Source organism: Vombatus ursinus, unplaced genomic scaffold, assembly GCF_900497805.2.
Source record: "Vombatus ursinus unplaced genomic scaffold, bare-nosed wombat genome assembly UNPS02014798.1, whole genome shotgun sequence".
Taxonomy (NCBI): domain Eukaryota; kingdom Metazoa; phylum Chordata; class Mammalia; order Diprotodontia; family Vombatidae; genus Vombatus; species Vombatus ursinus.
In genome coordinates this window covers 41,637,833-41,664,608 of record NW_020954576.1, presented here as the reverse complement: position 1 = coordinate 41,664,608, position 26,776 = coordinate 41,637,833, and the positions used below count along the sequence as shown (strand labels likewise).

Sequence of the window (26,776 nt, the reverse complement as noted above, 5' to 3'; positions counted from 1 at the left end):
AGACTCCCAAGGATCAAACCCCTGATGACGCCCTCATTTATACAAGTCTCTAATAAACTCTGTCAACAGAGGAACGGTAATGACTTATTCCAGACAAAGTAAGGAGGAGGGAAAGAAATTGCTGATGTTTTTCATTTTCTTACCTGTAGGAGGCCAGTAAAACATTTGGAACGGGATGATATATTTTGGGGACTTGTATCTAAAAGGCAGATTTAAATGCCATTTTCACTGTGACACGAAATAATGTTGCTGTCATCCAGTGGCTTCTCATCTGCTAACCATGCATTTGAATTTCCCCAATTCCTCCAAACCAGAGCATCCACAACCCAGGAGAATTAGCAAGCTGCTAACAGTCCTCCTGCTTTCCTGTTGGCTACTCAGGAGTTGAGAAACTCACAGAATGAGGACTGGCCAAATGGAACGTTTGAGAGGGAGAAACGACGTAGGACTCTGCCACTGAATTCAGCTGCCCCCTTCACAGCTTCCTCCCAGAATCTAGTTATAAAGACCAGCCTGAGATCCTCCTTTACTCCCACAGGGAGATAGTGGAAGGGAGACTTTTCTACTTCCATACCAGAGTAATCTGAGGGTTAATTCCAAATCAATTCAATAAGCATATACTTACTTTCCCTAGAACACGATGTATAGTTTTACCCCAATTAAATTCTAATTGCAAATTTGACGATTAGACCTTAACATAAAGGAGAACTATGTCCACATGGGCTGTTTTGGGAATATTTAGAAATATTTTCATAAGACTGTCCATTAAACATGGAGAGCATTAGGCGAGGGAGGGAGGGAAACAGAGAGAGACAGATTTGGAGAGAGGAAGGAAAGAAGGAAGGAAGGAAGGAAGGAAGGAAGACAAAGACACTACTACATTTTACTATTGATACATCATAGACTACTCCATGGATATTAGATTTCACTGGTATAGGAAACCCTCCACCAATGCAAATCTGCACCCACTCCACAACTTACAGTCTTATAAAGTTGCCTAGGGCACTGAGAGATTAAGCGATTTGCCTAGGATAACACAGTATGTAAATGATGCATGACTTGGACCCAGGCTTTCCTTTCTCAGAGGCTGACTCACTAACTGCCTAGCCAATAAAAATTCTCCACTGAAGGCCTTCTTTGGTATCTGCTCCTGGCATGGAGGTGAGGCTGGGCTCTCAAGACTATGCCAGGTAGCACACATATTGGCAAGTCCAACCAAACTGGAAAATATTCTAGTATAGGTCTGGGGCTGAACCGGCTATCTATGGCTTTAGGCCCAGCATAAAACTCAGTTCAGAGAAGCTCATAGCAAGAAGGCCACAGAAAGATAAACACTTACAGCCACAGCAACTCATAGATCATGAAATAAGCATGCAGGCGTAGGAGGGAGTCTTGGGGTATGACCAGGGCCAATGAAATTGCAGTTTCTTGAAGCAATTAAATATCAATAATAATAAAATATCTTGCATTTGTATAGTGCCTTTTTTATGTTTCCTCTTTTTTTTGTTACAAAACAAAAACAAAGTTTTGATAACTATACTCTCCTAAGAAGTACATAAGGTCTGACACCCTCACTTTACAGACAAGGAAACTGAGACCCAGGGATGAGGGTCCAAAACAGTTAGTCAATCACAACCCTTAATCAGTGACCACAATGCCTAGAACCCAGGTATTCAGACTTCTACCAGACCACATTGTCTCTGACAGTTTTTTCTGCTTATATACTGTCTGCTAAACAGAACAACCATGCATGCCAGAGGGATACAGCCAAAACTTGCACTGCCCTGTGCTCCAGGAACCAGGGCTACCCCCTTTCCCCTTACCTCAGCCAGGCGGGAATGCTTGTGGACATTTTCACCCTTCTGCACGCTGGGCGCCAACTGCTGCAGGACCCCCCTGCTGCTTGTCAGCGCTCTAGTTAGCCGGGCAAATTTCCCCCAACCTAAAGGAAACAAGAGAAGAGAGATACGTTTTGTTACATGCAGTAAAAATACAGATAACCAGCCTTATCATGGCTATTTCTAGAAATGAATGCCCTTCTTCCATCCTCATCTATTAATTTCCTACTTGCTCATGTATTAAGTTCCCATCATTTGCATAGCATTTCCCATAATTTACACTCACAGTTCAGAAAGACTTAAGAAACATCACTATTTTTTGCTGCATCATACTTAATTAGATACGATGCTTCATTTTCTGTAAGTGGTACAATGGTTAGAGTGGTGGACTTGGACTCAGGAAGAACTGAGTTCAAATCTTGCCACAGACATGTACTAGCTGACCCTGGGCAAGTCCCTTAATCTCTCTTGGCCTCAATTTCCTCATCTATAAAATGGGAATAATGATAGCACCTGCCTCCCAGGGTGGTTGTAAGGCTCATGTGACATAACATGTAAAGCACTTTACAAACCTTAAAGTACATGCTTTAGGGGACACCTTCATACCTACCATATCATTATTCCATTATTAGGTTAGATATTTCCATTTCACAGATGGGGAAACTGAAACACACACAGCTGATAGCATGTAAGAGATTTTCACTAAGGACACAGAACAAGTAACAGAGTCAGAGGCAATACTAAATTGACTCTCAGAGAAGAATTTCCTCCCAATGCTGAGTCCAGCAGGATAGTTGACTCATTATATGTCTCAGGCTGGTCCAAGCCTAGACTGTCTGATAAGGTTCCCCCAGGTGTTCTTTGTAGTTGGCAGTAGTTCTGGAGAGAAAATATTGATCCCTTAACCTCCTGGTCCTGAGGCTCTTGGGGTGACAAAGATGGTTCCACAGTTTGAACTAGACCCAATGGAAATGGAGCCATCAAATGGCTATACTACTTACTCTGCTCTACTCTGTTGATTACCACCAGTTTCCTGAGAAAGCAAGAAATATTGGTCCACCTGCCTCTGGAATCTCTCTGGAAAAACTGAGAATCGGAATTTAAATGACCTGACCAATATCTCATGGAGGGGCTATTTTGCTTGGCCCCAAAAGGCAGAACTAGAAACAGTGGTAGAAGTTACAGAGAGGCAATTAACAATTAGAGTTGTCTGAAAATAGAAATAGGGCTGCCTTAGGAAGTAGAATTTTCACCATCACTGGAGGTCTCTGAGCAGAAGTAGGATGACCACACACTAGGGATGATACCGAAATGGTTTCTGCTCAGTTACAAGTTGGACTAAATGACCTCTCAGGTCTCTCCCAACTCTGAGAGCCTATGATTCAGTAAGTGCCAGAGCTAGGACCAGAAAGCAGACCTCTTGATTCTCAGCTCTATCTGAGATCATTTCTTCCCTCCAAAGAGGCTGAAAATACAATGGGTACACAATAAGTGTTTATGAGTATTCATTTATTTATGAGTATGAGATTCTATGAGTATGGTGGAAGGAGGCAGGTATTACATAATACAAATTCCCCAAATGGCCCACAAATTATAATAGATTTACATAATCCTAAAAGCCTGGGTTCCTGAGAGATCACTCAGGCCAATCCTCAACTCCTAATAAGGACTCACCCAATGGTTGATATTGGAATCAAGCAGAAGAGTGACCTTCAGTATTGTGATCTCAGGTGTTTGGGGTTTGGGGGTGTTTTGTGTCTTGATTTTTTGTAAACACAGCAAGAAGAGAAAATCAGCTCTTTGGGGGTCTTTTTATTCCAATCTTTATATGTTTTAATGAAAAGGTTAGAGGAGCTCTCTGAGCTTCCTGACTCCATTAAGCAGAGGAATGATACTGCTTAGGGTCTGCTTGAAAAGAACCACATGAAGTTCCAGCTATGAGATGACTATTAAAGTCTATGGGAGAGAAGCAGGAAAGTCCCTATATGAGGCTCTCCAGGTCTCCTCTTGAATGAACCCATGGTCCATTTGTGGAAGTGCTTGATGCAATTTGTCTTCAGGGGTGGAACAGAATCTATTAAAGGAAGTTGATTTTTAGGCTCCTCCTGGCCTTCAGCCATGCTGCTTTTCAGTTCTAGAAGATAAAGCTGAAATTGGTCTTTAAAAAAATATATCCTAAGGGATGTGAAAATAAATCTGTGTGTGTATGTGAACACAAGCGGGATCACACATGTTCCCATTTATATCAAAACCAGAAATACTTATAGTCAAAGTGAGTAATTGCCTAGGGCATAACAGGGGATAGCCCTTTTATTGATGTACCTTTTAAAAATGGAAAATTCTACTCTCTGGCCTCTCTGGACCCTTAATACTAGTGTTTTCCTTCAGCTAATTAGCACCAATTTTTCTTGTATTTATCTTGTATACATACTGCCTGGCATATAGTAGGTATTCAATAAATGTTTATTTACTGATTGATTAAGGTCCATTCTTGTCTGAAATCTACAATCCTGTGATGAATATGCTCACCATCTCAAAGCGTCAGCTCTCCCAGAATCCAACTCTGTCCTATGAGTGTTGAATAAGGCAAAAACAAAAAGGAAGGGAGGGTAGAGCACATGAAAATATGAAGTCATTGGACATAAATATAGAAATAAATAGAACCTATGAAGTCATCTAACCTAAGCCATCTCATTTTATAGATAAGAAAATTGAGGCCAAGAGAAGTTAAATAATAAATAACACCATACAGGTAGTAACCCTCCTCAGTATTGGAGAATAGTATCAGAAAAATGAAGGAAGTTTCTTTGTGAAGTACTTCAAGAAAACAAAAAACTACAATTTTTGAAGTTGTACAAAAGGATAAAGAAATTGCTAACCTAAAAGAAAAAAATATAGGAGCTGGCAGAAATATCAGAATATGTGCAGTACATGACAGATACAATAGAAAACTAATTGAGCAATGTCTTAAAGACCTGACTGAAACACTGAACAGGCTAGCCTTTGAGGATTCTGACTCCAGAGTGGAAGAAGTAGGCAGAGATTCTGAAGAAAAAGACACCCAGAATGAAACATGAAAAAATAAGTGTCTCTTTACAGTACTTAAAACGTATATAAAAATAGTTAATGATTGACCATTGAAAAATAAAACTACTGAAGTTTATCTCTGCTTTAGATGTATTACTCTAAATCCAGTGCTCTTTCCACTATATCATGTTAACCAATAAACATCTTCTGATCACCATGCCAAGTACCAAGCATGTCCCAATTCTTCTTAGTTAAACCTATTACATGGTCAACATTGTGCTTCAATATATATTCTCTTTGAATTAATTTCCTCCAACTTAGAGTTATACTTGTTGCTTCCTCAGATGAAATGTAAGGTTCTTGAGAGTAGGATTGTTTCATTCTTTGTATTTGTATATTCAGTACCTAACACAATTCCAAGAACATGGTAGGCACTTGATAAATGCTTGTTAATTGATTGGTTAATGCACTTCAATGACTTGACCAATGCCATAGTTATCAGCTGCTTGATCCAGATTAATAATCAGTAGCTGTCTCTCACTCTCTCCTTCTGATATGGAGCCTCATATAGTATGAGGGTCTGAACTTGGGTAAGCCTGACAAGGCTTTGCTCTAGCCAATGCAGCTTTGTGCCATCTCTGCTTCGTAGGACCCTGGGGACACTGAAGTGGTTCTGAGAGAAATGGGAAATCAAATCCTTCTGAGGTCAAACTAAGCTACTCCCATCATGGACATAATAGATAATGTGAACTTGTGGAAATGTGAGACTCCTTGCAAACATTTATCCTACTTAGGAGCCAACAAAGTAAAGAGAAACCTTGTTCTGAGCTCAAAGGATCTGCTTCCCATAGGTCCATTTAGAAAATCAGATCCTAGGGCCCACGGGAAACTTAGCTTTCCTTAGAATATATAACAAGACACTTTGGTATAGAAAATATGGACTTAGAAATGGAAGCTGCAGTTAGTAGTGGGCACTATCTAGGTGTTTATTCCTCTCCCTTAAGCCCTCTGCTTTTAACTACTAAAATGCAAATTATCTACACGTAACAAAATTAGGAATGCTCCTACAGTAACAGTGTTTTGGGGATTGATAAATCTTTGAATCTTCTCTCCAGCATCACCCTCCATGCAAGCAGATAATTCTACGGATTCCTTTTGGGGAAATACTATTCATATTTTCAAGACAAAGCAGGAGAAAAAAACAGAATAATTTTAAAGACTCTGTCTCTTCCCCAAGAGTGCTTCATGAAAAGTCCCACATGAAAACATAAGAATAAGAGGACTAAGCCTGAAAAGGTCTTTGAGATCCTTTCCCCTGCCTTTCTTTCCTAACCCTTTGTCCTTCAAAATCTTGGCTGGAATTTCACATTGCCATGGTCTTCTGCACTTAGCTAAAGTCTGGCTCAGAAGTTGAATACAAGAGGTAGGTCTTTGAAAGTGAATTTGCTCCTCTAAAATAAGGTTATTCAGTGGGGTGAGGTAGAAAACAAGAGGATGATGACTCATTCCACGGTGAGCAATTTGCAAAGAAGGTTCCAAGCCTAGCAGTCTATTCTCCTGCACTCACAGCTACAGGACTCCCTAGTACAACTGACTCAGAAGAAGGAATGAGGACAGAAAGAAAATTCCAGCAGCCTGCTCTCAATTATCCATAATAATAGGGAATGAAGAGAGTAGGGACAATTGAAATCCACAAAGAAATGCAGTTTCTCATTTTAGTTGTTTCAACCTACTCTCTTGCCCAACCATTTAAAAAAGAAGAAAGAAAAGAGCTATTTGGAAGTAGCAAAACTGACTCAAGTTTTACCTTCTCTCCCTGGCTGCTCATAATCTCTGTCAGAGATGCTGATAAGCAATGAAATGTCCTAAAAGATGGCTAGCAAAGAGATGAGGAAGAGGAGAAAGAGAAGTCAAGGTTTATGTATGGAATCATGGAGCACTAAATAATGGAAAACAGGTGGATCCTCACATAACACGTAATAAGGTCCCTAATGTCAAACTCTGTCAACTGGGCTTCATAAGCAAAAAGAGATTATACTGCATATCATAAAGGAGAAAAAGAAGCAATAGAGAGGCTGTTAAAAAAAAGTGAACAGACTCCAGAAAAATAAATCTATAATGTTTTATTATTTACAAAGCACTTTTCTCACACTAACCTTGTGATTTAAGTAGTACAAATAGTATTACTCCTGTTTTAAAGAAAAGGCACCTAGAGCCTTTAAAAGACCCTCTCAAAGGCACACTACTTGCTCAAGATCTAACTAGAGTTAAGTTCTCAATCATCCCTGGATAGATTATCCATTTTCCAATATTGTGATTTATTAAATAACAGGATTTTGTCTGTGGCAAAAAAATACATTCCTAGGTCACCCCCCACTACTGTCAAGACATATACTCAGGGAATATAAACTAAATTTTAATATCAGATTGCATAAATCAGACCTAGGAAAACCTTAGGCAAATCTAGTTGCAGAGAGAGGAAGGAGAGACATGTATAGTTGAACCAAATCTACTTATTTGAGGAACATCTATGGTTTGGATTATCTATGCCTACAAGTCTTTCTTTGCTACAAATAATAGTGGATTGTAAATCCTAGATCAGAGTGGCTATTAATGCTGACCACGGTGCTGAAATGAGTGCTGGGCTCTGTCTTCTAGAAGAAACAGACATGTATAGACAAGGAAAAAAAGAAAAAAAGCATTGTAAAAAGTTGGAGGTGGAAAGGACCTTAGAGAGCATCTGGTCCAATCCTCCCATTTTATAGATGAGGAAACTGAAACTCAGAAATGCTAAGTGACTTGCCCAAGATCACACAGAGTGAGCAGTGAAGTCACAACTCGAAGTCGTATCTTCTCTCTCCAGGTTCAATGCCCTTTCCACTATATACTAGTGCCTTTCAGGAGCACAGTCAAGGCACATGGCAATAAGGGTTACTTTTTCTCACTGGCCTATTTAGTTCTTTGGGTTGTTAATAAAAACTGCAATTCATATAATAGTAATCACACTATGGAGTTGAGATGATCTATGTTGTTCTATCATAAATAGGATCTTATCACATGTGAACACGTCTAAGCAGAGGACCATACACATAGCAGAGTCAAACCAAGCTCCCACCAGTCAGAGTGGTGCACACATGTAAATCCTGCTATCAGAAAGGCTAGTGCATCAGATAAGCTTCAGAATTCTAAGTTTTTAGTGATGTTCATATTAAGTCTAGCACCAATTTGGTACACCCCTTGAAGGTTGCCCAGCCCAGGTGGGAAGTGGATTAGGTCAAAGCTTCTGTGCCAGTCAGCAGTGGGATTAGGCTGGCAAATGACAGCTGCACGTCCAGCCTGGGTGAGACAAAGGAGACCCAGGCTCAAAACAACAACAAATTTGCCAGATAAAATAAATCTGGTAGGCTGCCATATCACCTATAATGGATATAATGGACAGCTTCTGATGGGACATTTAGTGGGATATACTAATCCTGTTCCTTCTATTACAGATTGTAATTTTCTGAATTTAAACAGATCAAGGATTAGAGTTTTCTTATTTCTTTCTCTAACAAAGAGATAAAATAGAGCCTAGTTTTAGAAAGAAAAAGGAATGGGGTAAATGCTTGCATACAAATATACAATTAACTCTCTTTAATCAATCCTCACCAGAACCCTTCTGATTTATTCATGGTCCCTACTGCAAGGGAACTCACCACCAAAACTCATTAAAAGGAAGTGATGCATTTGATTCCTGAAGCACTGACCTGAGTGAGTCTTATTATATAATCCTGATTTATCTATTCATTCAGGTACATCAGAATCAAATAAAGATTGTTAGATGCCAGGTAAAGTCAGCTTTTTCTTCACATTTCTTTATGACAAGGAAATCCATGCTGTTGTTGTTGTCTCATCAGGACATCTAAACTGTCTTATTGTCAGGGAAAATTAGATATTCACGTACTGGCAAAATTGGTTACATGACATAATCATATTTGAAGGGAGAAATATGGAAAGATGTTACTAAATTTGGTTAGTTTTAAAATGTGATGTGCATGTTTAGAATCAGAGATTTACAGAATTTTAGATCTGGAAGAAAACAGATAACAGCAAGTTTAACTCTTTCCTTGCCAACAAATAAGGAGAATAGAAAGAACTTGCTCAAGGCACATCAGAAGATAATGGGTTCATAGATTTAGGGCTAGAAAAGCCCTTAAAGACTATCCTGTTCACCCCCTCATTTTATAAGTAAGGAAATTGAGGCCTAGAAGGGGGAAGTGATTTGTCCAAGGTCATATCAGAGAATTGTAGGATCATAGATAAAGAGCTGTAAGAGGTCTTAGACGCCATCTAGTTCTACTCCAAGTGAGGAAACTAAGGCCTAGAGAATGCAAGGGATGTGACCAAGGTTATATCATGGGATCACTATATTTTGAGCCTTAAAGGGCTTTAAAGACCATCTAGGTTACTCCCCTCATGTTACAATAAGGAAACTGAGACTCAATGAGGTTAAATGACTTGTCCAAGGTCACACAGGTAGTGGTCATCAAAGGCAGAATTTGAAGCCATATCCTATGACTCCAGAGCCACTGGTCTTTCCAGTGAACCACACCACCTCCCTAAAGTCACTTAACCTTTCAATTTGCCCAGACAGCTCTTTAAGTTGCAGAGAAGGTATAATCTACACTGATAGAGTTTCCCCACCTTGAGTTTCCTATACTAATGAAATCACATTTATTTTATAAATAAATAAAATTTATTACTATTATTATTATATTTTTATGCCACAATGATTTCCTTTGGGTATCTTTTTTCATCTTGGCTAAACACAGGAGACCCTTAGAAGAAGCCCCAGATACCACTGGGGAAAAAGTGCCAGATAAGCAGAAATTTTTGAAACTTGAAATATTCCCTGTCATCTATGGAAGATCTTAGTACAGTCTGAGTGAGAAGAGTGAAATCCAGCATTGCATTGCTCCCAATATCCCAACCAACCACTAAGATGTGGTTCTTTGTACACAGATACATCATTATGAGCCCACCAACAATAGGACTTTTGCTTTGAGCCATTTTCCCAATAATAGGGATTGGATCATGATGGGGAATCCACTTGCTCTTGTTAGGTTCCTTTTGTTACTGAGGCATGTCTCTAGGAGGTGACTGGTTAGGGTGAGGGTTTCAGTCTATGGTGTTACCAGAAGAGAATTGCTATCTAAGGTCATGAATCAGACTAACTAGGAATTAAATCTAATGACTTGATTTCATTAATATTATCCTCTAAGCAAGTAATCTAGCCAGTCATAGACTGAAACAAACCAACCACCTTGATGGAGATGAGTGAAATTCCACTATTGCCTTCCATGAACAAAATAGAGGCTATGCCTCTTTTAAAAAAAAAATCTGTGAACATCTGACATGCATCTCAGTGTATAAGCATGTATAATTCATTCAGTTGTGTCTAAGAGTTTGACCAAATGCTGTTCATTACTGGGTAAGTAACCATTACCTTCTGAGAATTTGGAATGCTTCTTTGATGTTGCTAGAATTGTCCAATGGTAATTGGTGTTCATTCCCTATGCTTCCCAGGCAGAACCCCAAGCTTCCCTTCTGCTTCCTACCCCAATTTATTCCAGGGTGACATTTTACTTTCCTCCAATATAAATTAGAGTGTAATTTTTAATCTTTGTGCTTAGATTGCCTTGGCAACCTTGAATTCTATATAGATGCCTGGGCCGCGCTGGAGAAAGAAAGCATAAAATGTATTAGTACAAATCAGAATTACAAACCTTTACATGAATCATCCTCAATTGGCTGTTTGAAAGCTGTTATGTCACTGAAAGTGCAAAGAAATAAAACCACTTTATCCTGTTCGTTTCGAATTGGAGCAATTTTCACAAAGAACCACACAGGTGTCCCTGAAAAGAATATCAAAAGGGTGGTCAGTGATTTGCATTTTCATTCAAGCTCTATGGAAGCAAAGGGTTTGGGGAATGAATAGGTGCAGATATTAATTTGTGAGGGAAAAAAGGCATCTGGTTCCTTCAGGTGCTAGGTAATTGCATCATTAATTGCCTTTTTTCAGAGATTTAAAATATTCATCTTAACATCTCAGATGGGGATTTACTTGAAGCAAGTTCAAATAATTTTAGAAAAACTGGTCTCACCCTTATATAATATCCGAGATTAACAGGCAGCAAATCAGTGTATCCCAGATAGAGAAACTGAGGCAAGAGAACCCAAGTCTTCCCCCATCCCACCATGTGAGCAGATGCAATTGCAAAGAAAAGAAGGAGCTTTGTCTACCCTGGCTAATGGAGCACATACCCTCAGTTTCAATCCAGGTTCCTCTTTTAAGGGCTCTGAAGGAAGATTATATTTTCAAAACCCACAAATTTGATACATACACTGAACATATGTAAGTCACTCTCCACAAAGTGACATAGTAGGACCTACATGTCAGAGGACTGGAAGAAGAGAAGAGGAAAAGAGATACAAAGAGAGACAGAAAGGTATTAGGACATGGTAAGAAGAGGTATGGGAAAGGATAGCCATGATGATTGTCTCTAAGAAAGGAAAGATTCCAAGGGTTTGGGGGCCCTATGATTATAGACATAAAACTACCTGGGAAGAATCCAGAAAGAATATATTTGGAAAACTTCCACTCCCATTTACCTTGCTCCTGAGATTAAATGGTAAAGATATAGAGTTCAAGCACCAACTACCATGAGTAATCAAAACAGGGCCCAAATAAAACCTCCCTTTACTGACTCCTCAGAGTGGAACCAAGCCCTGAACAATCAATGTCCCAAAACCTGAGTCAGTTCAGTTTCTACTTTTAAAAACAATTTTTAAACATTCAAAAACATTTTGAAAGTTTTATTATTTTAGCATTTATGTTATTATACATGATATATTACTCATATTATTATAGAAGATATATTACTCATATTATTATGAGTATATTATATACTCATAATTATTATCATATTATATATGAGTTCACCATTTTAAATACGCTGTGTTATATGTTGTACACAAAATCAAGATGTCCATTTTGAAGAAAAAAATTGAGGTACAGAATAGTGGTAGGGCTTGCCCAAGTGGGTTGGTCATCGTGGCAGGACTCCTGACAAGGGGACCAGCCCTCTGACTCTCCCTAACATTCACCATTCATAGTAGATGCCACTCAGAAAACCAGAAAGCTGCCACCAGTTTCAAAAAGTTAGTGCACAAGAACTCACGTACTTGTAACTTAATTTTGTTTCATGTTTTCCTAAGTTGGAAAAAAATGATCAGATACAGATTCACAGTGGGCACAAAGAAGGGTTCTAATTTTTTTTATCTCTACCTTGAACATGAAATAATGGAAATATGCTGTCCCTAGTACAGAAGGAAGGCAATTCAGACCCATAGGTAAATAAGACCTCTGCTTTAAGGAAAACTCCTTAAAATTTAAAAAATTTCCCCCAGTAACAGGAATAAGGTAAATTAACGCATACTCATCCCATATCTGCCTTTTAACAAAGTGGGCATTTGTGAGAAGTTTGGCTGGAACTAGCTGTGTGGTATGAGCAAAACTAGAGTATATGGGAATCAAACTGGTGACCTTGGCCTCAATAACACTTTCTAAGTATCTATTTTAAAAACAGCCAGGTCTGGTATTAGGCATAAAATTGAGCCTGGGAAAAGGTGGGGGAGAGACCCAAACTTATCCCCAAATAGAATATAGCTGCCTTCCCCAGGATGACACATACATGGTATACAGATTATGCTAAGAATAATTAGCAGCTTCATGAATTAGGGTTCCATTTACATTGCTATCATCAAGACTAATTATCTGTTGGCTGAAATAAGACCTTATGTCTTTATTGCAGGTGTTTGTATAGGGTATAGAGCTCACACAGCTGTTCTCCCAAATCTCCCCCCTACATAATTCCTTCCACAATTTTCCCCCGATGTAATTATGCACATACTTTTGCCCCAGTCACAGCAAACACTCTATCTCTGTAACATATCATATCACATGTGATATAAATAGCTTATTCATCACTCATGTATCTGATGTTTCTATCTTGCTATCTTTATAATAACATAATAATAATTGACATATATATATATATATATCACTTGAAGACTGATACAATGTCCTCAAAGTGAAGAGACAGGGTGGTGTAGTTGAGAGTATACTGGAATTGCAGTCAGGAAGATGCATACTTGCTAGGCAGGTGAGTAAGTCACTCAGCCTCTCTGAGACTCAGTTTGTTCATCTGTAAAATGAGAGGACCTGACTCAAAGACTCAAAATTTATGATCCTATGACCCCATAAAGTAAGTATTGCAAACGTTATCCTCATTTTACAGATTTGATTTGATTCCATTCAATAATAATTGATTAAGCACCTATTAGATGCAAGGCATTGGGCTACAAGGCCCCAAAAAAGTATTGAGACCACTCTTTCATCAAGAAGCTTTCATTCTGTTTGAGTATGAGGAAACTGAGGTACAAGCAACTTAAATGGTTTGCCTGTGGTCACTGGCCCCAGGTCTCCTACTCCAAGTCCAGTACACCAAGCTGTGCCTATATATGTCTGAGTCACATTTCCCTGTTGATAGATTTAAAGTTTTCATAAGGTACTGGTCAGATATAAGTAGCTGTCTTTATACAGTGCTCTGGAAAGAGCCACCTGCAATTACGTACCTAATAAAGGCATCTTCCTGGTGATAATAATGGTAAAGTTATGTCTTCTACCACAGTGCCATATGCCTTAGCATTTAAACAAATATTAAAGTACATCAAATTGAGGCCATACACTTGAGTAATGGGAACCCTGCCTAGATGCAATTTCTTTCTTAAAGACAAAAGGAAAATGAACATTAGAATGCTAAAAAGCTATTCAGAGATCATCAAGAGCTGACTGAAACCAACTGGAGTGGAGATATAAAGAATAAAAGTGGCTCCACTCTTTGTCACACACCCCGCTGTGCCTGTGTATCGCAGGAGGTTTTACAGAGTAGAGAGATCTTGTACGCCATATGTGCTTTAGTACCTAAAGACAGCAGGGTGGTGAAGGGACTGGGTCCTAGACTGATAAAGTAGGTGCTTCAGCAGACAAAAACCTACAAACATCCAGATGCAAAGGAAGACTTGGATCTCTGGACCCTGAAGGTTCATCAAGTAAGGTGTAATGGGGTCTGGCACATGCACAGAGTACATCAGCTGCCTTGGCTGATGTGATTTCTTTCTCTGTGTGAAGAAACTGAGGAACTGCCTTCTGGGAAAATCATGAGGACCTGTAACGGAAGTGCCTTGGAGAGTCTTTAGAACATAAGCAGACATTCTATAACTGGCTCTAATTGTTAACCACGTAGCTTTTTTTCATTGGCTGAAAAGCCAGAACTGGGAGTGTCTTCAAAAAGGTCTGAGTAAACATCAGTCTACACATTCCCTCATTCTCTTTTCCTCAGTAATATAGAAGGTTCTCAGCATCTCTTTTGTTCATGATGTCTAGCAAGAGACAATGCTGTAAAAGAATCTCACTTTTTATTATTTATATCCAATGTACTTAGCACAACACTTGGCACATAGTAAGTTCTTGATAAATACTTTTTTCTTTTTTTTTTTGGTTCTACCTATTTCACTTTGTATCAGTTCAAACAAATCATACCATGTTTCTCTGAATTTCTTTTGTCATTTCTTACTGCACAATAATATTCCATTACATTTGTATACCACAAAAGTTGTTTTTTTTAAACCATCCCCACTTTGTTTCCAGTTCCCCACTACTACAAATGGTTGTTGTTGTGCAGTTGTTTCAGTTGTATCCAGCTCTTTGTCATCCCATTTGGGGTTTTCTTGGCAAAGATACTGGAATGGTTTTCCATTTCCTTCTCCAACTCATTTTGCAGATGAGGAAACTGAGGCAAACAGGGTTAAATGGTTTACCTATGGTCACATAGCTAATAAGTGTCTGAGGCCAGATTTGAACTCAAGAAGATGAGTCTTCCTGACTCCAGACCTGGCACTCTATCCACTGTGCCCAATGACAAATAATAATAAATAATATAAATAATAAAAAATGAGACATTCTCTTACAGCATTGTCTCTTACTGGACATCATAAACAAAGGAGTCACTGAGAACCTCCAAAATCACTGGGGCAAAGAGAATGAGGTAAAAAGTAGTACTGTCATGAATATTTTGGCATGTATTAGACCTTTGTGCCCATCTCTGACTTCTTTAGCATATATATCCAGTTGTGGAATTGTTGAGTCAAAGAAGATGGACATTTTTCTTGCATAATTCCTAACTTATCCAGAAAGGCTCCACCAACAGTAAATTAGTGTGCTTTTCTTCCTATAGCCCGTCTGATATTGAAGGTCCCCATTTTGTTTTAATTTGTATTTCTCTTGGTTTTAGTGATTTGGAGTGTATATTTCCACTCAGCTATTTATAGTTTGCAATTTTTCTTCTGAAATTTTTTCCAATCTTTTGACCACTTATCTATTGAGGAGAGAATATTTATTCATAACACAATAAGTACCTAATGTATGTGAAGCACTCTGCTAAGCTAGGGTAAATAAAAAAATGAGTCAATACAGTCCTTACCCTCAGAGAGGTAGTTGTAAGGTTTTTCTGGTGAAATTTCTCAAATAAGCCTCCTTTTCTCCTCTGATATGCCACCATCCTTCTGCAGGCCCTTATCTCTTCAAGTCTCGACTATTACTATCACTTGCTGCTTAGTCCCCCTGCCACAAGTCTTCCTCCCCTTCATTTAGTTATCCTCCATTTAGCCACCAAAGTGATTTTCCTAAAGCAAAGATCTGATCACGTCACTCCCCACTCAATAAAATCCAGTGGCTTCCTATCACCACCAAGATCAAATACAAAATGCTCTGTTTGGCATTCAAAGCCCTTCACAACCCAGCCTCCTCCTACCTTTCCAATCTTATTATACCTTAAACCTCTACCCCCACCCCCACATACTCATCCATCCAATGACACTGGCCTCCTTGTTGTTACTGACATAAGACACTTCATCTCTTGGCTCTGGGCATTTTCTCTGTTATCCACATCTGGGATCTTCTTCATCCTCATCTCTCCCCCCAGCTTTCCTTACTTTCTTCAATTTACAGATAAAACCCCACCTTTTACAAGAAGCTTTTCCCAATCCCTCTTAATTCCAGCACCTTCCTTCTGTTGATTATTTCCTATTTATCCTATGCATAGCTTGTTTATACACAGTTGGTTGCATGACATCTCCTCCACTGGATTGTGATTGCCACAAGAGTAGCGACTATTTTTTGCCTTTCTTGTAACCTCAGCACTTAGCACGATGCCTGCCACATAGTAGGAGTTTAATGAATACCTATTGACTGACTGACTGATAGATAAGATAATAAATGTAGAGCTGGAAAGGGTCTTTTAGAGACCAAACCCTTCATTTTAGAGATGAAAAAACTGAAGTCCAGAGCACTAAATAAGTTCCTCCAGGTAAAACAATAAACAAGCATTTTTAGATGCTTTCAATTTTTAAATCCCAACAGGTGGTTGGGATTCAAGCCCGGATCCTTTGACTCCAACTCTAGCATTCATCCCACTATGCCATGCCTTCCATCACAAATACCAACATAGATAATTCTAATATACAGTATTACATGATACATTTACTAGAGAGGTATAATAAAATGTCATGTGAAGTGGAAGGAAGGGAAAAGAGGGAAATAAAATAAGTAAAGGCTTTATTTAGGAGGTAAAGGATGGATTTTTGTCCCATATTTTTATTTAGATAGATAGATTGTATGTATATGTATATATACACATATGTACTATGCATATATGTTGAAATATAGAGAAGATAATTATAATGTAATTAGACAAGAAAAAAAGCAAATAGGTAAAAAATGGTTTTTAAAAATGCAGGTTCAGTAACAATTCACTACTCCATTTTCTGGCTTTATTCATAGCTGACATTAAATTATAAACTAGTTTCTTCCTACCACCCAGCTTCCTCCATGCTGACTCTTCCCCACTGCTCAGCAAGTATATATTCATAGGAAAATGTTATTGTAATATTGCCCTGAGTAAAAATCAGGAAGAAAAATTTGCTATAAAAATTGTATCTAATTTTCTAAAACATGGCTGCTGGATTGCTTTAGAATAGCAGTGCTCCAGCTCCTTCCAGTGGTACAGTTATTTGGGAGATAAATATACAAGTTTAAGTTTTGAGATCTTAGAGAAAACTCAGAGCTTTGGCTACATTAATGGTTTGACTAAGTTTAACTCCAGTTCAGTATTATTAACCAGTGAGATTTAGCAGTTACCTGAAAGTTTTGAATCAACTCCTAATTTACAACCAGTTCCCAGCATGCTCTGCCACTGTTTCACACTAAAACCTGCTGTAGTTCTCATAAAAAAGTAAAGAGGACTTGACTGGTCTACACATACAGAACTGTCTTTTATGTCCCATCTCAAAAATCAGAAAAAGAAGGAATTCATCTTTAAAAATGAAAAGAAAAAGCAAGCAGAAAAATTTTCAATGGTTCATTTCTATATTAAACCATAACCTAAATGAGTAAATCTAACCATAAATGAGTAATAAATGAGACAAGAAAAACTCAGCACCCAATGCCTAATGGCATGTTGGCTTCATTAGAACCTCCGTAAGCTATTCAGCCTCTCATCAGCATTAGGCAACAAGATGGCATTGCACCTCAGAAAATGCCTTTCCTTCCCTGCCCTCTTCTGTCCTAGCTCTGCCTCCACACCCCACGAAAACAAAACAACCTTCTCCACAGACCAAACATCCTTAATCTCAAAAACAGACGACTGACCAAGTGTGATTGGGTTGCCAATAGCTCCAAAGCAGGAAGAAAGATGAACAGAAGCTGCTCTGTGGATTCAAACCAATTAAAGAGGGGTAGGACTGTCAAAGAAAAGAAGGTAAGGGGGACAGAGATAACAGGAATAGTCTCCCCTTCCTTAAGATTCTTCCTTGGTGGGAAATGGCTATTGTGTTAATCAATGGAGACACAAAAAGAGGCAAAAGACAGTCCCTGCCTTCAAGTAGCTTACAATCTAATGGCGGAGACAACAATCAAACACATATAAACAAAGCAAGCTATATACAGGATAAATAAGAAATAATTAATGGAGAGAAAAGCTCTTTGGAATAACTATTTCTTAGGAAATATTAGCTTATATTGAGGGGAAATATGTTACTCTTCAACTCTTACCGCTTTATAGCATGTTCAATCTTATCTTCATCAACTGCACCCTGACAAACTCAAACTGCTTGCTGATTTGATCTGAATTAAATGCTGTTCTCAATAGTTTGATTCACTATTTCAAATACTCCTTCCTTCTTGACTAGCCATTTCCCACCAAGGAAGAATCTTTTTTTATTTTTAGGCAATTGGGGTTAAGTGACTTGCCCAGGGTCACACAGCTAGTAAGTGTCAAGTGTCTGAGGCTGGATTTGAACTCAGGTCCTCCTGACTCCAGGGCCGGGATTCTATCCACTGCACCACCTAGCTGCCCCAAGGAAGAATCTTAGGGAAGAGGAGACATTCCTGTCTATCTCCCTCTCCAAATGGCTAGTTGGGAGGGAAAAACAAAAAGGAAACACAATCTTCCAAATGTTCCAGACAAAGGACAAAAGATTAATCACACCCCTTTAAAGGAAGATTGATGCTCAAACTAAGGGAAAGTAATGCATCTGAAAACTTGGTTGATGAAAAAAAGCTGCTGCTACGAACGATGTCCCTTCTACAGGTGAAAAGATAAGAGTGCTCACTGAGTTAGACTCAGCATATTGATCATCCTGTGAGCTTTAGTCCTTACTTTAGCACCACTGCTTTTTTTATTCACCCATTAGGTCAGGCAGAATTGAAGTTGTAAGACTTGACTTTGAGTTTCCATCAGTCACAAAGTCCCGACAAGCAGGAAGCTCGATTTCAAGTACGCAAGAGGCAGCACGAATTTTCCATTTTCTCTACCAATCTCCCACCCATCCAAGTCCTTTTCACGTGACTCTTTGTATACCAAGACTCAGAGTCCAGGCCAATGTTCAATAACAAGAGAGTTACAAATAATTTATAGCTCACTGGCCCTTGGGAAGAGCTAGTGGGGGACAATTTCTACAGGTCCAAACATGAAGTGGGGAGAAGGGAGGAGGGAGGATTTTAGTGGATTCATCAGGTAGGGGAGGAAAAAGGTAAACTTGTACGTGGACAGACTAAGGAATCAGGCTGGTGACCTGGGAATGGTTTAGTTGTGCCAAATATAACCTTGGGCAAGTCTCTTAACTACTTTCACTTTCCTGTCCAAAATTCTTCTTCCTGGTGACAACTTCCTAATACATATTATCTTCCATCATAATGTAAATACCTTTGAGGGCAGGAACTGCCTTCCATAGTTGTATTTGTACCCCTAGGAGTTAGCACGGTTCCTAGTACATATTAAATGCTTGACAGATGTGTTGGGTTTTTTTTAATTCATTTATTCACGTCAGGAGTATATTTGCAAATGTATGCCCTTGAGCCTGGTGCCACCATGAAAGCAGGTAGTGCTATCCTGTCCTCAGTGTCATCATAATAGTAATAAAGCTGGGGTTCAAACCCAGGTCCTTTGAATCTAAAGCCAAACTATTCCACTACATTACACTGTGTGTCTAATGGATGGGATACTACCATCTTAGAAACTCCATGAGAGCAAAGGACCATGCCAGGTTGACTTTTATTCTTTCCAAAGTCCTGGCTTCCTTCAAGTCCCAGCTAAAATCCCCTATTTCTGGAGAAGTCTTTCCTGATCCCCCTGAAGTCTAGAGCCTTCCCTCTGTTGAATATCTCCAGTTTATCTTGTATAGCTCTTGTTTGTACAGAGCTGTTCTCATATTGTCTCCCCCATTAAACTGTGAGCTTCTTGAGAGTAGGGAATCTGTTTTGCTTCCTTTTTTTTTTTTTGGTATCCATAACTCTAAGCACAGTGCCTGGCATATAGTAGGCATAATAATAAATGCTTATTAGCTGACTGAATACACAGTAGGCATCTATTATTTGCTGAATTGAGCCGAGTTTGATGATGTTTACTGATGAGACCTTGGCAACTGATCTTCACAAGTTCTAGCATTAGCCATTTGCAGCTTTATACCATCAATGGACCCTGGCTAGGTGGTTCAGTGGATAGAGTGTCAGGTCTGCAGTCAGGAAGACTCATCTTCCTGAGTTCAAGTCTGGCCTCAGACACTTACTAGTTGTGTTACCCTGAGCAAGTCACTTAACCCTGTTTGCCTCACTTCTTCAGCTGTAAAATGGGGGAGAAGGAAATGGAAAATTGCTCCAGTATCTTTGCCAAGAAAACCTCAAACGGGGTCACAAAGAGTCAGACACGACTGAAAAACAATTGGACAACAATAAAAGAAGAAAATCATTCCTATTTGACCAAGCCTCACCTCTGTGAAAACCAGGAAGGATAAAATATTAATCAGGTAAATATGTGAGGCTGAGTTCAGACTCAAATTTTTCTCCCCTTCCCCTTCATGTCCATATCATGCAACTGAACAACGGTACACCACCGAGCATTACTATTCCGTGCTTATGTCTTGCCTCTCCTATTATAGTAGCTATGAGCTCCTTGAACTATAGGAACATGAGATCACAGATCAATAGGTATGAGGCCTCAGGGGCCATCTAGTTCAACTCCCTCATTTTGCAGTTAAGATAACTGAGGCCCAGGACCCAGGTAGATTAACTAATTGGCCCGAGGTCACAGAGGAAGTATCTAAGGCAAGATCTGAACCTAGATCCTTTAACTTCATAGAAGATATTCTTTCCATTGTACCATGCTGCCTCCTCAAAGGTAAGAGCCATGTCATCCTCACTCTATGTATTCCCTAGACATTAAGGACTAATGCATTAGTAGGTAACCAATGTACTTTTTTAAAAAATAAAATTTTATAGATATCTTTTGCTTTACATTGCCTAGATTTCTTCCAATATTCTTTCCTCTCCCCACTCCATGAGCCATTCCATATATAACAAAGAAAATTTTTAAAGAAAAAAAAAGAAAAAGAGGAAGACATAGAGGGAGGTGTCATTTTATGTCTTCTTTGGGGCCATGATTGTTCTTTGTAATTCTGTGATATTTATTTTCAGTGGTTTTGTGGTGGTTTTTCTTTTCATTCACATTGTTGTCATCAAGTATGTTATTTTCTGGTTCTGCTCACTTCATTCTGCATCAGGTCATATAAGTCTTTCCATGCTTCTTTGTATTCAACATGTTCATTATTTCTTATAGCACAATAATATTCCATTGCATTTATGAACCACAACCTGTTAAGCCATTTGACAATTGATGATCATCTACTTTGTTTCCAATTCTTTGCTACCGCCAAAAGTGCTGCTATACCTATTTTGTTGAATACAGGAAATTTCTCCTTAACAAATATCTTGAGGCATTTGCCCAGTAGTGGAATCCCTGGTTCAAGGGTGTGGATATTTTAGTCACTATATTTGCATAATTCCAAATTGCTTCCCACTGATTTGCAGCTTCAGCAACAATATTCTAGTATATCTCTCTTCTCCCAACCCCTTCAACTTTGGCTATTCTCATTTTCAATCATCTTTGTCAATTTGCTAGGTGTAAAATGGAACCTCAGATTGTTGTAATTTGCATTTATCTTTTAATTAGTGGTGTGAAGCATTCTTTCCCATGTTTATTAAAAGTTTGGACTTATTTGAACAAGTTCTTATTCATATCTTTTGACCACTTATCTAATGGAAAATGGTTTTTGTACCAATGTACTCTTTACATAGATGATAACTCTTCTCTTATCCTGCCATCCACAAGATGTATGCTTTCAGTTGTGTTTCCCTCGGTGGGGATGGCCATGTACCAAACCAACCATATTTCCTTTACAAAATTCCTCTTGTTGTCAACAGCATGCACTGGTGAGACAGCTGACCTAGATTAGTAGTGAAAGCTCAGTTTGTAAAGATTGAGTAAAATTAAATAGCAGCGTGATATTTAAATCTTAGATTTCTTGAGTTTGTTGACTATAAAGGTTAATTTTCCATGTATATATCCACATGGACTTCAGATGGAACACCCCCTTCAGATGTTTACATCAAGGCTCCAGAAAAGATGAGGACTCTAATTCCTTTCAGGATAAAATCATTCAATATACTGCCTTTCCATTCAGAGCAAGAAGGTATCTGTCACTCAAACCTGCACTCCCTGGGATAAAGGCTTGTCAATCATGTTCCACCTGAGCAGCCCTGGACATGTTTTATTGAAACAACGACCTACCAGCCTTGCCTGGAAGGAGCATTGATTCTTGGTGTAAAGTAGTTTGGGGAAAAAGAAACACAACAACTTGGCGTTCCTCAGAGGACCCACTGTCCCACCTTCCAATATGTCTATCAAAGACCCAAGCATACTGCAAAATTCATTTTAAAATGCCATTGCTATCTTATTTATTATTAGGAATAAGAACCACTGAATGTTGAATGTCCTCTTGGAATGAAAAAAATCCTGTACTTATATATGGTTATTGACCGAGATATTTCATTAGCATCAGTTGCAGAAGTCAAGAAATGAATGAGAAATATATAGGCACCAAAGAACAATGCAAATTAATAGTCCACTGCTGGCAGTCTAGTTTCCCAAGGGCAAATGGGGTCAGCCAGAGAGACCAGAAAAAAAGAAAAACTCACCTACTAAAAGAAATAGAAGTTCTACACCAACAGAGCTTGGGAAGCTATGAATTCATTGAATAAAACTCAATTATGGAGGGATGGTGGAAAGCTGCCTGCCAATCTAGCCTAGCATATGTGTATGAAACAGAACATCCTGGTGAAGAAACCCAGAGCAACTTTTAACTATAATGACAGTCTGTTAATTGGAAACTGAGGATGCCCCTTAGCTGAAAGAAGGGAAGAATAAAAATAGCAATTGTACTGTTGCGAAGACTGGATGAAATTAAATGGCAATGCGATATTAAACCTTCATGACCTAGGTTTCTTGGGTTTGCTGATCATAAAGGTTCATTTTCTATGTATGTATATCTGCATGGACTTCAGATGGAACAACCCCTTCCACTGGGAGCCATTAAACGATTCACCCCAGCCATTTAACATAACCAATCAAAATAGCCAGAATACTCACTGTTCTTTTTGTACATCAGGATTTCAAAAGAGTTCATTTCATAATTCTCAAACGTCTGCCGCACCTTCTCAATTGTATCTTTGTCTGTCAGCTCCCCATACATAAAACTGTAAATCAATCAACAAGTCCAAATTAAAACACTCCTGCTCAACCCGACAAAAACTTACCAAATATGGTCATTATGCTAGGTTCTGGGGCTACAAATGCAAAGAAAGAAAAATCCTTTACTCTCAAGACTACTTTCTATTAGTAGATACCTATTATTCTTTTCTAACACTATTTGTATCTTTGAACATATCCTAAGACCTGTTGGCTATGTTGTACTATAATTACTCACTCAATTAAGCTGAATATACCATTTGAAAATATAAGTTAAAGGAAATAATTTCCTATTTTGCATCTTGACCAAAACCTTAGAGGCCAAGGAGACTTCTTGGAGACCTTGGAGAGGTAGTCAAACCAAAATGAGTTTGAATGCACAAAGTTAGAATGTGAACAGAAAATCAGAGGCACAGGCTTTCAGATTCACTCCATGAGACAGACAGTACAAATAGTACCCCTTGCCCCCTTCACAGAAAAGGAAACTGAGGTTGTCCAAGATCATATAACTAATATGTAAGTAAAAGAAGCAAGACTTGAAACCAGGTCTTCTGAATAAGTATTTTCCCTAATGTGACACCTTCTCTGATCTCTCCTACAGAGAATACACCATAGAATTTAACTCAGAGTCATTATTTTGAAGAGTAAAAGTTCCACACTTTTGAGGATGCACCTACCATTTGCTGACTGAATGAATGACTGCAAAGCTCTGTGCTGGGTCTTGGGGAAAATACAAAGTTTGAGTAAGACATCCTCTTTGCCCTCATGATATTCAGAGTTCAGGAAAGAGATTTGACACATACTCAAATGACCACAAAACAAAACAATATCAATTATTGTGCTGTAATATAGCTATACTCTAAGGGGTGATTGAAGCAATTTGCCCAGCTACTAACCAAGTGGCCCCAGACTACTGAACTTGTTTAATCAAAGCAATCAATGAGCATCTATTAAGATCTGACTGTGTGCCAGGCATTGTGCTTAGAACTAGAGAATACAAAGAAAAAACAAAAAGAAACAGCTCTTCCCACCAAGAAGCTAATATTCTATTGGGAGAGATATGCATCTAATAAGCATGTATATACAGTATGTATACACAATAAAGGCAAGTCTGTAGGGGAAGGCACTAGTTACTGGGAGAGGGGAGCATTGGCAAAGGCCTCATGTAGAAGGTGCTCCTTGAGCAGAATTTAAAAAAAAAAAAAAAAAGAATTCTAAAAGGCAGAGGTGAGTCCATTGTAGGCATGGGAAATACCCAGTACAAAGTCATCGAGATGGGAGATGAAGTAATATGTGTGAGAAATAGCAAGAAGGTCAGTTTGACTAGACCAGAGATGGGAAACCTTACGTGCAGCCTTTTGACTAAATCCAAATTTTATAGTTCAAAATTTGGATTCAGTAAAAAAGGCATACTTAAGGATCTAGAAGGCCACATGTGGCTTCAGGGACACAAGTTCCCCACTCCTGGACTAGACCATACTGTGTATGAAGTGGGATAAGCTAGAAGTCAGTCAATAAGAATTCATTATGAACTTACTATGTACCAAGCACTGTGCTAAGTATAAATTTGTAAAGGTAGGTTGATACCAGGCTATAAAAGGCTTGAAAAGCCAAACATAGGAACTTAAAATAAAACATAATTTCACAGATAATTAAGAGTCACTGGAGTTTGCTGAATTGGGGAGTGACTATCAGATCCAAACTTTAGGAAAACCACTTTAGCAACTGTCCAGAAGATTGATTGTAGAGGAGACACACTTGAGGCAAAAAAGCCAAGACTATTGCAGTAGTCCTGATGGAGGTGATTAGAGCATGAACTCATTAGACTGTGAGTTCCTTGAGAGCAGGGACTGTCTTTTACTTTTCTTTCTATCTCTAATACTTAGCACAGTGCCAGCTACATAGTAGGTGCTTAATAAATGTTTATTGACTAAGTGGGAAGATGTGGAAGGTAGAAATCAAAAGATTTGGCTACTGATTGGAAGTAAAGAGTGAAGGATGCCACCCACTGGAAGGATGGTGTTGTCCTTGACAGAAATAGAGGATTTCAGGAAAGGGGTGGGTTCTGAGGGAAATACAATAACTTCAGTTTGGGACATAGTGAGTTTGAAATGCCTCGTGGGACATCGATTTAAATAGGCAGTTGAAGACATAGAAATAGAGTTCAGGGAAGAGATTAAAGTTAGATGTAGAAAATTTTGGCAATATCTGAATGAAGATAATAATTAAACCAAAGACATATGATATTAAAACTTTTTTGAGATCTTATTCTTATTTTTTTTACTACTATACTTACAGGGCACCTGTAATAGTATTGTCACAGAGCAGTTTTTCTCCCCCTTTGCTATAAGACTATCAACTATTATTTCTCAATCATGCCAATGTCCTTCTAATGGAAACTTCTCCAATTTGCATGGCTAGGAAACCACATAATAGAGCTTGTTAAAATGGTAGTTAAATAAGAATAAACGGACTCTGAGTGAGAGTCCTCCTATGAATAAAAGGCATGAGTTTTATTACAGGTATTCTGTGACATCTGTTTTGGCTCCTCAGAGCTACTGGTCACTTCCTGGTTTCTGGCTGAGTTTCAGATGGCTGCTGGGCAAGTGGTCTCCAACAAACTGAAGTGTGTGTGTGTGTGTGTGTGTGTGTGTGTGTGTGTGTGTGTGTGTGCATGCTACCAAGATACTTCTTAAAATTCCATAAAGGGAACTCAAAATTCCATAACAATGAATTGGCAAATAAAATAAGATGAATTCATTCCCTACTTTATCAATTTTCTCTATACTGTATCAGGTCATGGTATTGTTTTAGGTGCCTTGTAGGTACGGTAATTTCCCACTTAGCTGGATGTCAGATTAAGAAGTGGGAAAAGGATCTCTGAGCTGCTAGTGCTACAGCTCTTGAAAGAACTCCTGCCATATTCTTCAAGGGGCCTAGAGCTACCCTCAACACAGAGCATATCATGGAAGGTAGAAACTTTGCTAACGTCAGTTGAGTTTAATGATCTCTCTTTAGGTGTTGGAATGCTACTAATAGTACTAGTAATGAGGATATTAGGTGGCACTCTGTTTAGAGTGATGGCACTAGTCAGGAGAACATGAGTTCAAATCTAACCTTAGACAACTGCTAGCTGTGTTATCCTGGAGGCAAGTCACTTTACCTCCAGCTGCATGTCTGACTGTATCATCTCTGCTCAATAAATTCCAGAGGTTCCATATTGTTTCTAGGATCAAACATAAAGTCATTGATTGGCACTGAAAGATCTCCCAGTGTGGCTCCTTTCTTTCTTTCCAGTCTTCCATATGTTATTCCCCTAATCATATTCTACAATCCAGCCATACTGTCCAACTTGCTCTTCCTAATCTGTGACTCTCTATCTCCTGTCTCTATGCCTTCTCCTAGCTGTCCCTTGCGCATAGAATGTTCTTTCTTCTCACCTAAGCTTCTTAGAAACTTTCAAGACTGAGCTTAATTCTTACCTTCAGCAGGAAAACTTTTCTTGTCCCACTTCCCCCCAACTGCTAGTGTCTTTTCCACTAAGGGAAATATTTATTTAATGTTTATATATTGTATGTAACCATACACATACGTGTTTTTCCCCTTTTTAGGATATAAGTTCCTTGGGAGGCAGGGATTATTTTTACTTTTTCTTTCTATCTGTAAAGTTTA

General features: G+C 38.7%; 1 protein-coding gene across 2 annotated transcripts in view; it reads right to left on the bottom strand.

The window, feature by feature from the left end:
• Positions 1-26,776, bottom strand: part of KCNH1 (potassium voltage-gated channel subfamily H member 1) — a 499,689-nt gene that overhangs the window by 446,093 nt on the left and 26,820 nt on the right. For both annotated transcript variants that reach the window (XM_027871485.1, XM_027871486.1), the window contains exons 3-5: positions 23,006-23,112; positions 10,631-10,759; positions 1,824-1,942 (exon numbers count right to left, since the gene is read on the bottom strand). In XM_027871485.1, coding sequence (XP_027727286.1) covers positions 1,824-1,942; positions 10,631-10,759; positions 23,006-23,112 — 355 coding nt within the window. The remainder of the gene's footprint in view (positions 1-1,823; positions 1,943-10,630; positions 10,760-23,005; positions 23,113-26,776) is intronic.